At 33.8% G+C, this 15,150-nt stretch overlaps 2 protein-coding genes across 2 annotated transcripts; both read right to left on the bottom strand.

Annotated features, from left to right (window-relative positions):
• Positions 1 to 21: 21 nt before the first annotated feature.
• LOC146532217 (protein sneaky-like) lies at positions 22 to 6,675 on the bottom strand. The gene is made up of 11 exons (XM_085197763.1): positions 6,444 to 6,675; positions 6,073 to 6,192; positions 5,633 to 5,804; positions 4,987 to 5,115; positions 4,103 to 4,343; positions 3,660 to 3,782; positions 2,869 to 3,120; positions 2,454 to 2,666; positions 1,615 to 1,820; positions 1,024 to 1,295; positions 22 to 528 (listed from the first exon to the last, which is right to left on the bottom strand). The coding sequence occupies exons 1-11, from the start codon at positions 6,673 to 6,675 to the stop codon at positions 362 to 364; spliced, it is 2,127 nt and encodes a 708-aa protein (XP_085053889.1). The 3' UTR covers positions 22 to 361.
• A 572-nt stretch (positions 6,676 to 7,247) lies between these two features.
• Positions 7,248 to 14,938, bottom strand: Usp14 (ubiquitin specific protease 14). Its single transcript, XM_085197287.1, has 11 exons — positions 14,781 to 14,938; positions 14,242 to 14,420; positions 13,713 to 13,820; positions 13,129 to 13,243; positions 12,410 to 12,659; positions 11,784 to 11,940; positions 11,331 to 11,396; positions 10,725 to 10,907; positions 10,290 to 10,401; positions 9,687 to 9,866; positions 7,248 to 9,105 (listed from the first exon to the last, which is right to left on the bottom strand). Exons 1-11 carry the CDS (start codon positions 14,794 to 14,796, stop codon positions 8,978 to 8,980), a joined length of 1,494 nt encoding a protein of 497 aa, XP_085053413.1. The 5' UTR covers positions 14,797 to 14,938; the 3' UTR covers positions 7,248 to 8,977.
• Positions 14,939 to 15,150: the final 212 nt, after the last annotated feature.

The raw sequence follows: 15,150 nt of genomic DNA, 5'->3' as shown, positions 1-15,150 counted from the left end.
TTTGTTTTATTATGTCTTACGAACATTCAATACATAGGTGCCTGCTTCTAAATACTCACAATACAATTTAGGTTATGTCCTATACATTATACTTAGTTATATCCTAATATTGAAATAGAAGTTTTGACGCACTAGAGGGTTGTGTTCAATTTCCACTCGGGAAAATATATTCTTCATTACCTCGCTCTGGTAACAAAACGAAGCACTGCGATGAATTCCGCTAGCCAACACGCAACGTCTTAAAAAAAATTCCTACTCTATCGTTGGCAAAATAAGCAGCGTGAAATAAAAAAAACTACAAAGGTTCAATGCAATCATAATGAAGAATAAAATAGCTAAGTTATATTTGAAGGAAATGAATCTAATATCTTGGAGGACTATCGTCGCTTAGAGAGTCAATATCGCTGAGTTCTGCGAGCGCCGGGTCGCACGCGAGGCACTGGTTGCCGACATCCTGCCAACACTCGTTGCAGTACATGAAAGGACACCTCGTACTGATGCATGAATGCCATATCTGTACTGTTTTATCTAATAAAAATACAAATTAAAAATATATATTAAATATAAAAATATATATTTAATATAAAATTGTAACCTAGTGGTAAAACACTCCGTTCCGCACTTTCCGCCGTTGCGTGATGTGTGGCGGCATCCAACACTGCACTTTGCCTCGACACCAGAGCGAAGAAAAAGAAATATAAATTTAAATAAATACTTCATTTCTTCGAGTGGGGATCGAACCACCAGTTTCGTTACAAATGCCGTGTACCTCTGCCTCATGATTGGTAAAATATGACAATGTGTACAAATTTAGAAAAAAAAACATTGATATTTAAAATGTCTTGCAAAAGCTGGGCTTTTTTGTTATAGAATTAAATTAAAAAAAAAAAAGAAAGATGTCAACCATTCAATATATAAACTCTATATTTGGCCAAAAAATAAATGTTATTAAATTAGTTAATCAAATAAAAAATTAAAATCAACAATTAATTAAAAGCATTCAATAAATAAAATGAAACTCACCTTGATTGCAATTCAATTTCCCAGGTTCAGGTTCCTCGCATATTAAACACTTCATTCTAGCGGCTGATAGAGTACCGAGCCAGCCTAAAACCTGTGGATATCTCATTCGTAGGCTCAACAGGTTCTCTCCAGACAAGTAATGGGCCCGGACCGCCTGTACTGCTTTTCGTCGTAATGTTTTCTCAATTTTCATACGTTTTTTTAGGATATCGTTGTAGAGATGCAAAATGCGTTGTTTCTCACGTATTGGGTAAAAATAACTGCAGATTAATCTGAAAAAAAATCTTATTGTAATATCTGTTATATGTTAGTTTTTAAAAACGATAATTAAGTAAGTATGTACGAAAATTATTATCCATGCTTCATTCTGATGTTGAAGCAAACCGCGGCGTTGAGTTCAGCCACACAACACGCAATGCCTCCAGAGTTCGGCGAAAATGGGAAACGTAGCGTAACATAACACTATCTTCCCTCTGCCGACCCTGATGTGTACGGGATATAGCGTGAAGCTTATTAAATTAAGTATAAGTATATTTTATTGTTTTCCTACAAAGATTAATCTAAGATTAGGATAATATTTCATCATCTTACCGTCGCAACCTCAGCGTGTAAGGATTTACATACAACAAAACTAAGATCCACAGGTAGCCTCCGTAAATCTTGAAATAGTATGAAGTAGGCATGGCCCGGGGCCTCGGTAAGCACATTTCGTTAGACATAGTCACATTTCTCTTGGTTGAGGATAATTCTGTAAGTACTTTGCGCATCATGGTAGACAGTTCACCGTTTCCTTTTACCTAGGTATAAGAAATTGACTTTTAAATATTATAGGTATCATATTAAAGCCAGTAGTGGATCAGGGGCACCGGCTTGCGACTCTAAACGCAACAGGTTGTGGGTTCGTTTCCCAATCGAGACAATGAAATATTTAATATTTTTATTTCTTCATTTGGGTATGAATATGAGTATGAGTTCCGCTACTCAACACGCAATGCCTCTAGAATTCGGCGGAAAATGAGGAACAAAAGTGTCTTAATGGGAACGGAGTGTCTTAACTCTAGGTTTCCAGGGTCCCTCTGCCTACCCCCCTATATGCAGTGTGAAGCTAAAAAAGTATTATATGCTTTTGTCTAACTTTATAAATATTTGTTGTCCGACTTAGAAAAACGCCACACATTACTTTTTGCCCCTAAACATGTAAGTATTTTCTCTAAAATCGGTTAACCTAAAGCATTAGATGGACTGTAAGTACAAATCAATAACAACAGATTCTCTCTTCTCACCTTGCAAAAAATTGTCACCAGAAAATTATTTCTACAAAAATAAAAAAATAAGATCCTATATAATCCTAAGGATCCTAATCCTATATAGACTAACCACGAGCACGACTCGAAAAATAACTGTATTTTACTAAGGTATTATAAAATCACCTTAATTTCAATATCTTGGCCTTCATGAGAGAGAGGTTCTAAAGCAAATTGCCTCACGACATCCAAAGCTTCGTAGAACAGTCTGTCCAGCATCACGAAGGTCGTCGCCGTTATGGCTTCGAGCATGACTTTAAGAATTTGTGTTACCAATTTACTACGTTCTGATGGTATATAAATAAGTGAATGTATATCTATGTATTTAGTTCTCTCCATCTGGAATGGTTATTTTATATCAATGTTTTTAAATTTTAGAAGGTTTTTCAATTTTTAATAGGTTATAGATTTGGTTACATAGGTTTTGCGTAGTTTTAAAATTAACTGAGTATTTATATGAAAAGTATCAGTCTTATTTTATGGAGACAATAAATACTAAAATATTAATTGAATATTTAACATTAAAACTCTCTATTTTCACCTTTTTCAATGGTAACAAAGTAAATTCATTTCTTCTTAGCCGCCTTCGGTCGATTTTCTTAAAGTAACCAGTTATATAAACGTTATCATAATCTATATTGGTTAAATACATGTCGTGGTACGTCACCGACGCCACCGCTATACGGAGGACTAGGAGAGCCAGGCACAAGTTCACTGCTACGAACACCGCCTTCATTATTAGATACTTTTCGTCGAAAGCTTGCATTACACGTTGACCTGCTTCCTTTGCGTTCTACAAAACCATGTTCCTATTTTCAGTTAAGGTTGAAACGTTTTCATTTCAGGGTAGGTAAAGGGAACCTAGTGTTAAGATACTCCGCGCCCTAGTTTTCGCTATTATATATATATATATAGAGCGAAGAAATGAAAATAATGAATATTTCAGTTCATCGAGTGGGGCTCCTGCGCCATATCACAGCGTGAAGCTGTATATTATTTTCATCCCTCAGCTATCACATTGACAGGCGTTGTCCCATTGCGAGGCCTCTTTTATGAACTTAAATAGGATTCGAACCCATAATAGAGTTCATATGCGCTGTAAGCATGTGCCTATCTAGAGAACTTTTATGGGTGATTTTTAGTTATTTTTAGTTATTCGTGTAATTTTTTTTTTATTTTTTAGCGCAAATTTTTTATTATTAATATTGGGGTAGACACATTGAGTATTCAGAGATGGGCACGGCCAATCTAGCCCCCCCTTATTCTACGCCCATGACGGTAGAAACGAAACGGTATGTAATAATAAACGTCTTCTAGTAGTTATATTATAACCTGAGTATCAGAAAAATGTTCATGTATTATATTGTGGCGTAGATTTATTTTCTCCAAATTCATTGTAAATATCTGTTTTACTTTCTTAAGAAATTGATACTCTTTTGATATGTTGGGCTCTATCTAAAACAAACAAAAGTGTTTTTTTTATTATTGTGTGAAGGTGTGATTGTAAACGCGACGGAACAGACAGGGTTCGATTCCCACTTGAGGCATTTCTTGGCTCTGTTCGGCTGTTCCGGTTATGTTAATTCCGCCACTCGGCCCTCTGCCTATCCTGCTACATGCGGAATATAGCGTAAAGCTGAAAAAAAAAGGAAACGAAAATCCTTAAAACAGTAACACTCTCCCGAGTGTGATTTGAATCTGCGAAAACATCATATTTAAAATAAAATTTTATATTTTAAATTCATTTAATATAGCTACTAGGGAGAATGATTTACCTTCATTGTAAAATTGCATATATCAGGACCCAATAACCGTTTTAAATCACAAACTTGCGGGATCATTAAAGGCCGACATATCATAAAGTGCGACACCTCTCTTATACACAAGACGTACGCTGAATAAAATATATTGAAACACGTCGAGATGGCGTGCGAAATTTGATTTTCGCATCGAATTTTCATTTTATTGGCATATTTATTTTGACAAGGTATTTTTTTTCCAGTTTGGTTCTTAACTCTGAAACGTTTTCTTGTAATTTAATAAATCAGCTTCTCGCTGTATCCCGCACACAGCAGGATAGGCAGAGGGAACCCAGTGTTAAGGTACTCCGTTTCCCACGTTCTGCCGAATTCTGGAGGCATTGCGTGCTGAGTGGCAGAACTCAACGCCGCGCTTTGCTTCGACACCAGAGCGAAGAAATGAAAATATAAACGTAAATAAATATTTCACTTCCTCGAGTGGAGATCGAACCCACAATTGTCGCGTTTCAGTCACTCCTTTGTACCGCTGCGCCACGAGCAACTTTTCTTAATTGTTGTACAATCAAAATTAAGATAATTTCTTCAGCTTTACGCTGTATGAAAGTAGACAGACAGCATGTAGAAGAGTAGACAGAGGGAGCTTAGTGCTAAGACTTGTCCCACTTTCCGTCGAAATGAAGAAGCATTGTGTGTTGAGTGGCGGAACTCAACGCCGCGATTGGCCCTCGACATTAGAGCGATATTTTAGTTTCCTTATTGGGTATAGAACCCACAACCAGTTGTGTTATGCCTCTCACACGCTTGTGCCTCTGCGCCACGACTGGCCTCTGGTCTCTCTCCCTCTCTCTCTCTCTCTCTCAATTTTATGTATATTAAGTATATTGTTTAAAAATACATACACCGGCAAATTGACGTAATGAACTATATCCAATAAAACGTCAGTCAAGTAATTTTCTGCTTTCATTTGCTCTACGTATGCGGTTCCTTCAATTTCATATTCTATTGGAGATATTACTTCATGAATAGACCTGTGATTAAAATTTTATATGTATTCTATAGAATATAGGTGATATAGGTGATGCCATAAAATAACTTGAGCAACTGAGGGCTACTAGGGGAGTCTCAATGGTTAATTCCAAAGATATCTAGGAAGTCTATTTTTCTTCTCACGGTACCTTAGAAAATAATACTTAATTACGAAAATAATAATTCACTTAAAAAAACGCTTCACGCTGTATCCCGCACATAGCATAGTAGGCCCAGTTTTAAGACACTCCGTTCCCCATTTTCCACAGAATTCTGGAGGTATTGCGTGTTTAGTGGTGGAACGCATCGCCACGCGTTTCCTTGATACCTGAGCGAAGAAATGAAAATATAATTTATTATTTATCGATATTATAATATTTATATAAATATTTAATTTTCTCGAGTGAGAATAGAACCCACAAACGGTCGCGTTTACAGTTACATTTGTGCCTCTGCGCCATGACGGCTTCTATTATACTTCTCTTGGTTTCTATAAAATAAGAATATTTTATTACACACCTTAAAGTTTCTTTTATTTGAAATATTTCATCATTAAAACTGAACAGAGCTTTGTTTAGTGGCTGATATGTTTGTTCATATCTTATTTTGGTTAAATTATACAATAACTCAGTACTGCAGGCGTACACTCTCACTACTTCCTTAGCATTTAACCCCAAGTTAGTTATTGGACCTTAAAAACAATGATTACAATGGCCTCACAAATAGATTTTTGTAAAAAAGTAATCTAAAAAAGGAAGAGTTCTGCCACTCAACACGAAATGGCTCCAGAATTCGCAGAAAGTGGGGAACGAAATGTCTTAACACTTGGTTGCCTGTGCCTACCCTGCTGTTTGCGGTATACAGCGTGAAGCTGATTCTTTTAATTAATTTAACTTACATTTTATAATTTAACTTACCTACAAAGTACCTACATTTCAGTTATTATTATATTAGCTTACCCGCAACGACGTAACTTAGAACAACCGCTTTCAAAACACCACGGCCAGCCTTGCCACAGTACATGGGCAGCAATAAGACAGATATACACCGCATTTGTACTGACATTATATTAATTAATCCTAAAAAGTTATATTAACTTATTCGTAAAATTTTAAAATAGACCAGGAGGGAAATTTGATTTTCTAAGTAAAGACGTTTCTTTGCAATGGATTTTTTTCATTATAAACACAAAAAGTCAATGTGAACGGAAATTAAAACACAAAAATAATTGTCACCTTTTGTCTTTTTAGAAATTTCGGACTAATGTGATAATACAAAAGACTTGCTTAATTAAACCATGATATAAATGAAATATATACTTATTTCTTACCTAAGAATAAGCTTATAATTAAACCTACAAGTAAACTATCACAAAACAAAAGCTGTATCTCCTTTATGAAAAGTTGGAAATATAACTGTCCTACACCGAAACCAATTAGAAACGCTATAAAGCATTTTAAGCATTGTTTTTTATAATATTTAGAGCACACTGTATTGCATAAAAATCGGCAGCAATAAAACACCGAATTCAAAATTCTTTCCAGTTTTGTAAATATTGACATATTTTTGACAGTCAATTTCTTACAATTTCTTGTCGATTCTGTTGTTGCAAGGCTTAGGCCTGCAAGTTACTGATTGGGACGGAATTAGAAAAAAATATATATTTTTTATTATAGCATTTTAGTATTTTTGCAATACGTTTTGGTTCTTATTATAAGTTATATATGATTATAGAGCAGCAGTATAGAGCAATGTACGCAAGAATATTTTAGCTATAGTTTTAAGTGTCACGATGTACCCCACACATAGCGGGTTAAGCAGAAGAAATCTATTGTTAATACACTCCATACTTATTAAGACACTTCCATTCTCCACTTTTCGCCGAATTTTCAAGGCATTGCGTGTTAAGTGACGGAACGCGACGCCGCACTTTGCCTTTCGTTATCAGAGCGAGGAAGTAGAAATCGAATCCACAATCGTTGCTTTATAGTAGCACGCTTTATTCCCTTAGCATCACGTCAACCTCGTTATTTTATTTATAACTCCATTTAAAATAAAAAATATCCATTTAAAATATTTACTTATATTAAAAATTCAACAAGTCGAGAAACACTAAAATAAAACAACAGAGAAATAATTTTAAATTAATCATTTATTACAATTAGTCTTATAAACATCATTACATTAGTACAGAACTACATCGAGAAAATTACAAGCGCTTTAAACGATTCAAGCATTGAATGCTCGTTTTAAAATAAATAACGTTCCATACAATAATTTCAGTCAAAAACTGCATATAAAATGATGCTGTCTCTCTCGGCTTATATAGGAATGAAAGAGATAGAATATTGCTTAGTACCTCTTAAAAGTAATTTAAACGTATAATTTTGTGCTCGAATTCAAACTACTTTGGTTATAATAAATAAAGAAATGAGACTGTCAAAATAAAATTAGTTTAACTTATATTTTCTTAAGGGTTCCCTACCTTTTAAGGAAAAAAGAACCCTTATAAGAACACTTTGTTGTCCGTCCGTTTATCTGTCTATTAAGAGCCTTTATCTCATGAACTTTTAGATACATTTGTGGTTAAATCCTAAAAAATAATAGCCTAAAAGGGAGGACAAAATTTAGTATAGCTAGTTCAAGTGAGATATCAGATAAAAGGATGGAGATGTTAAATTACCTTGTGTCGCTACTTTAGTAGGTGTTGTTATATTAACAGATGTAATTAATTTTTTAAACGCAAAATTAACGCAATTTCTAAGTTAAATTAACTATATGGTGACAGCCTTAATAATTTTGATTGACTCCTTACAGCACAAAAACTACCAAATGCTTAGTATATTCCATTTACATTGCTATTACATTAAAATTAATCAACATATTATTCAAGATTTTCTGTAATTCTTAATTGTAAGAATTGTGATTGCTAAGTAAATTCACATTTATAAAGTATCAATCTAAAAAAATGCATCATATATCTCATTTAATAACATAAAAGCCTTAGATATTGTCAGTATAAATCAAATTGAAAAATTAAATAATTTTCAAATAAAATATTTTGAGCCAAATGAATTAAAAATGCAGTGCACATAAACAAATAACTGCACAATATATTTATCAAATTCTTTAGAGATAGAACACTAATATCATCAGCTTCACTACTAATCGCATGAAATGCATAAAATGCTTATAAAATTTCCAGTTAATTTTATTCAAAAAGGACTTTGAAACCTAATTTTAAATTTAACTTATCGCGTTTACTATTGCAATTTTCGAAACGTGCGGTTTCCAAAAATGTATAATACTAAATATAAGGTAATAATCTGGTTAGAGTTTCACTTAAAATATTTAAAAAAACAACAAGTTTATTTATAGCCCAAGATACCAGAGCCGCCAGACCTACGTCATTTTAGCAAAGCTGAAATTTTGAGGATTATTAGTCTAATATGTAGTTAAGACAGCATGGCTACTCACTAACTTGAAAGTGGGGCCCTTTCAGAGGTAGCGACAAATAAGGGTATATCTTTTACTGGGAAGATGATGGAGGCACCGTATTGGTCTGGGTGCTTATGGGATGGATGGACATAGGTCTGGGGGGCCTGGGATATCAGTCTATTAGTATTGACATATTTTTGACAATCAATGTAAAAGTTATAAGTTTGTAAGAACAGCCAAAGATATCACTGTATCAAGAAGATTTTTGCCATTGTATATTTAATCTATATGTTTATAATAACCGGCCAGAGGCTTACGTCTTGACTTGAGAGGATGTTTGATATTCAATATAAAACATTATAGGAAATCTTGAAATCTTGTTTCGTCATTCCTAGATGTAAAGCCAGAGAGTGCATATTAAAACAGTTATGCGAGAGCTGTAGGTGGGCCACCCGCGGGTTCCCCGGACACTTCGGTGACCATCGGTTCATCTTCTTCTGGGATCTCTAGAATTTTGGGTCCGTAGAGTAAGAGATATGCGCAGTGCCAGTCACCTAAAATATTTTTTTATGTTAAAATGTTTTGTACATTATGCATGCTAGCACACAAAAGTACATATCAGAGACATTATGTTATGTACATTGTATTAATATTTATGAAAAAAAAGTGGCAATCATTCTTCAGTAAATTCAAAATATATAACTAAAAAACTTTATGGAAAGTATAGTGATAACTTTTTTATGATTATATAAGCTTCACGCTGTATCCCGCACATAGCACAGTAGGCAGAGGGAACCTTGTTTTACCCCATTCCCCATTGAGTCACTTAAGTTTCCCGCTTTTTCTTGTGTATGTTAACGCCACGCTTTGCCAGAGGAAATCAATTTATTAAATATATAATTTCTTCCTGATTATATTTTGCCTGATTATGCAAAATAATTATATGCTATGAAAGCTAAGGTATTGCTGAGGAATTTGAGGAGAGGTGTAATATATGTAAAAGTTAACTTTTGCTTAATTACTATGTCGCAATGCGAAGATAACATCGAAGTTGGCCTTCAAATATTTTCGCACATTAAATTCCATTGGCATTATGTCAAGGGAATTTTCACAATTAAGAGGACACTCCACTAACCTCCACCACTCAGCTTCAGCACCTCCTCCTCGGAGACGGGCGTGACGGCGTCGTCGTCGCAGCGCAGCCAGGCGTCGCCGCGCGCCACCCACGCCACATAGTGCCCCGACGACGACGAACGCCCGCGGTGCGTCAGCACGGCCTGCAGGCGGTAGTAGCCGCTGTTGTTGCTGCCTGTGTCTGGTGGGGGTGGGTTTTTAGTGATGATTAGAATTATAGTGAATTGAAATTTGCATATTTATTATATCATTTTGGGACGTACTGAAATATATAGTACGGCTGATGCGTACTGGTCGCCTTTAAGCGAGCTTTAAATAAGGAAAAAATCCTAAAATCAAACATCACAGTACTGTATGTACTGCACACTCTTAACATTCGAAATCTCATTATAAAACAATTGATCCACACGGCATTTTAGCGTATATTATATTTGAATGACCACTCATACTTGCATTAAAATTATTTTAACTGTACCACAACATGGTGTCGGCCTGCCACAAAAATATAATTTATATAAAATTATATCTCACTATCCTGATACAATGAGTGAATGTTTGAATTTACCTATAATTGACATGTATTATTTAAAAATATTGTATTTACCATTTTCAAACCAGTATGGAAGATTTTTTTTTACTTTATTATCCTTTTTGCTGTCGCCGTGACTTTTGTTTTTTGAACTCAGTGATGATTCCACAGTTGCATCTTCTAGTTCCTGAGAAAAATTATATAATTTGTTACATTTTAATACAAATAAATAATGAATTCAATACAATAATAATACTTAAGTCATTACTAAATAGTTTTCATAAGATATTGGAAAATGAATATGAGGAGCGAAATTGTTACATAGTCAAAAATCCACGCTTGTTTGTTAGTAGAGTGAAGAAATGAAAATATTATTACATAATAATTCATTTCCCCCGAGTGGGATTAAATGCATAACTTTCTCGTTTACCGTCCCATCACTGGGCCACTGCGTCACGACAGCCTTGGGAAAAGGACTCCTTTGTTAACTGAAACATAAAATAGACTTACTTTAAATTTATTTCTCATAGGTGTCAAACGCTCTTGCAACTCTGGCGTGCACAGTTCATATACATCCAACTCCAGAGGAAATTTAACATCTTTGAGGATCTTTGCGTTGATGGACTCCTTCTCTTTATAGTAGAAACGTACAAATTGCACTGTTAAATACGCCGGCAGACGACTTATTTTACTCTGAAATAAATATTTATGATAAAATTATTTGAGGATGTCAGCATAGCGCAGCGGCATCGGATCAGACTTTAAATGTAACGGTTGTACCTGCAATTCAAACTCGGGGGATTACATTATTTTCATTTTCTTGCTCTGGTAACAAGACATTCTACAGGCAAAGTTTTCAAATAGTTAATATAAATAATTTTGTCTTGCCAAGTACCAGTGGCAGAATTACAAGTTTTAGGGGATATTTAAAGACCCAAGGAGCCCAGTAAAATTAAATTGTTTCTAACTTATATAACAATGGTATTATTTTACAACAAAGTGCAGCATTGAGTGCCATAAAATGTCTGAAATTGTTGAGATTAAATTTTTTGAGACATTTTAGAAATGCGATTGAAAAAAACCAAATTTAATTTGAATTATCCATAGAACACTTACAGTTTTCGTATAAACAGCATCTCTTCCTAATGTTTCTGACATCTTAGTGATTTGTTCTGCCATTTTCTGAAATTATATTTTCACTTTCATATAATATGGAAATAAATATTTCAGTTTTTTAAGTCTTTTCTATTTTGCTTAAAACTTTTATTGTGTGACTTTCATATAGTATTGCGAAATTAAAAGTATAAGAAAGCACAGTCGTAACTACTGCAATTCAAAAAACAAAACACAAAATTGTCTTTTTAAGAGAAAGATAAGAAAAAGGGTGTGGTACCCCTTTATTATGTACAAACAGAAAAAGGTTAGTAAAATTAAATTACATCAATATAATTACAAAAATAAAAATGTTATAATTATAATAACAAGTCCCTAATTACAATCAGGTAGCATATGTCAGTCAGTTATTAAACAAAACTAAAAAGCAAACAAAATAAAATTAATAAAACTTACAGATCTAAGCCCAGACTGCAAATATTTGACATCCTGGGATATAAAACAAGAAAGCTGTAGAAACGATTCAGAGGATCGTGTCGGAGGTTCATCTGCCTCGCTGCATACTAATTCCACATTGAGTGTCCCACCAAAGTACTGTTCTACTACAGATTTGCTGGAAAACAATTATAATATTTCAAAGCTGCTACATTCACAATTTTTGAATGTATAGCTTAGTTGGTCAGATCGCTTGGACGGGTTAGAAAAAGGTGCCTTCAAATCCTGCTATGTTAAAAATTTATATGTTTTCTAAGCTGTATTTTTCTTTCTTAAGTAATCTCTCATAAGTAGTCTTTCTTCATAAATTATCCAAATTAAAAACATAGATAAGCTCGCCCATCAGTTTCAGTTGAGAATGAGAATAGTCTATCCACTAAATTAAGACTTACTCCTCTTCATTATAAAAAAAAACACCTATCAGCTTCAGGTGCTAAACGGAGTCCAGCACTCTGAAACAATTTGCTGTACCAGGCAAAGAAGCCCAAATCCGTTTTCTGAAGCTCCTATGATATCTCCTATATTTTTAATTAAAAAAGTAGGAACTGAGTGTCTTGACACTAAGAAGCTAAAGAAAATAAGCTTACCTGTCAGCTTCAGGTGTTATAGGCAGTCTCATCCTCAATGCACGAACCATCTCCGTCCAACATTCCGAAGCATCTTGCTGTGCCAATTGTCCTCCAGCGCCTCTCTCTGCTAAGCGGGGAGCAGCTGCATGTAGGGCATGGAGAAGTCTGGCAGCTGCTGCAGCACAGGCTCCGGCACCTCCGTTCTCTAAAGCTCTCATAGTTTCACTCAAGGCTGATGTGAGACCACCCGCTGTTCCGCCGCCAGATGCTGAAAATTAAGAATTTTTTGGCATCCCATAAATGCTAGTGTACGGTTTGTGTTGCTTAGCAATTTCTAGGACTTTTGACCCAATGTTTAGGGGAAATCTTAAATGAACATTGCTCCTCACTTTCAGTCTTACCTACTAACTCTATCACCAAATTTATAAATATTCTATGAGAGATATCTTTTTTCTGGCACTCTAGTATTGCAGTAAATAAGTTTTAGTGTATGTACCTAAAGTTACAATACAAACCTACAGTCCCTACATCTTTATAGTATTAAATCTTGTAGCCAGTAATTACTTTACAGTATGTACTTGTCATTCATGCTTCTATTCCATGTGAATTAACAACATACAACTTATTATACAACATGCAATATGATTGCATGGTGGCCTTACTTCTTTTTAATGTTAAAAATATGTGTTGAGTGGAGTGAAGCTGTTTTTAAAAATATAAAAAAAACATATTCTTACATTGGTCATACTTGAGCAGAGCATTTTTCAGTTCAGGAACAGTTTTAAGACATTGTACTGTAGCATTCATGTAACAAGTGTTACCCAAGTTGATTAGGCCCTCTGGAAGGTCAAGCTGAAAAGAAGAAGAAAATAATTAAAGAATAGTTTTTTAGCTTCATGCTGCATAAATACAGGGTAGGCAGGTCAATGTTATGTTAATACACAATATAAAAAATTATAGATTTTATAGAAAAACTTATTGAGAAATTTGCAAGTTGACATAACTCAACACCAAAAGAAAGATCATAACAAAATAACTTAAGCTAGTATATCTCCTCAAAATATAAAGAAAAGCAGATTCAAATTTTTATTCACTTAGCAGAGTAGGCAGACGTAGTACGTACATATGTACGTTTAAGGAGTCCATTACCATGCACTGCCTCATTTTGGAGACAGAGTGATTTTGAGATGTTCAGTGTCAAAATTGAAAATAATTTAAATATAATTTTTCTTCCAAGTGGAAGTTGATGGTATATATTTGCAAATAGTCAATAAGACAAAGAACTGTTCTGTTATAAAACACTAGTTTTAAGTTTACTTACAGCAGTAGCCAGCTCTGATTCATTCATATCCTCAACAAAACGAGTTTGTTCAACAGGTGCAGCTGGTACATCTTCTTCTTTACTTCCCATTACAAGTACAATTGCATTCTAAAATGATTGGCAGTATAAAAAATGTGATATACATATAAGTATAAAATATTATTTATTCTTTAGAATTATGACATATTACATATACAGAGGTTTCCACACAATTTTTGACACATTGTATGTTGAGTAACAGACTTGTCTTATTACAAGAGCATGGAAATGAAAATATACATTTTGGACTATTGAAAAACTGAAAGTCAGTTGTGATACAAGGCAGAAGCATAGAACTATAAATATTACAGGTTTCAAGGCAATTGAACCGCTTTTCTAGAAATGAAATGTATTATATTTTATTTCCCCAGCTCTGGTAACAATGCAAAGTACAGCATTGAGTTCTATAATGGTGGAAGGTGAAAACGAAAATGTCTTATTTATTATATGTAATACAAGTACAACTTTACAACTTATATTAAATACTTACATTTGTTAATTTAAAATTTGCCCAACTGTCATCTTTTAATGTCACCCCTCGACAAACTACCTTTTGTCTTTCAGGTTGAACTCCAGTTAAAGCAAATATTTGTGCTTTGAATAACACAGGCTCGTCATCCGTATTTACTTCTACATCTGGGTATGTCTCCTTTCCCCATTTTACTTTTACTGGAAGAACAAAGAAAACAAGATAACAAATAAAACTTTACATTAAGAAATATTGTGCTTTTCTTAGATACTTTTTTCTAAACAGTAGAAATCAAAAACAAATAGTCATTAATATTCTAGAAAGCCGGTATATACGGTTTAAAAGAATCCTTGACATCATTTTGCAAATGACAAAGCACTATAGACACGACTTATAAGTATTAAACAAAAACTAATATGATTTTTGTGAAAATCAACAACTTTGGGAGTACATTTAATATTTCGAAATTATTATTTGTTTTTCTGCTTTAAAGAGAAATAACCTAAAACTGACTAGATGAATAAGCAATATCAAAAGTACCTTTAATAATTTTCACCTACCTGAGACTTTTGGCATGATTATTATTTAATAATGATAGTAAATAGTATAATATGAGCGAAAATTACTTATTGCTACTTTTTAAATTATTGAAAGTCACGATCGACGGATCAACTTCGTGGATTTGTTGACAGTTATTTGACATATGAAATTTGCATTTTCCAATTTGTAATGTCAAACTAGTTTTTTTATTTATTCTACATGTGGCTATGGACAAGAAATCATGAGCATTATGCATTATGTTTTATCATGGTTATAAAATTAATTATTAATATTTTTTTAATTGAAAATATGAAACACCTTTTAATTAAGACGTAGTTAGTTTAAATACTAATATTATAAAAAAAATACTAGATACTAGATTAGTTTAAA

Source organism: Heliconius melpomene, chromosome 14 (genome assembly GCF_056956725.1).
Source record: "Heliconius melpomene rosina isolate 202511_hmr_F chromosome 14, ASM5695672v1, whole genome shotgun sequence".
Classification (NCBI taxonomy): Eukaryota; Metazoa; Arthropoda; class Insecta; order Lepidoptera; family Nymphalidae; genus Heliconius; species Heliconius melpomene.
The sequence above is the reverse complement of the archived record's forward strand: the minus strand, read 5'-3'. Positions and strand labels throughout refer to the sequence as shown.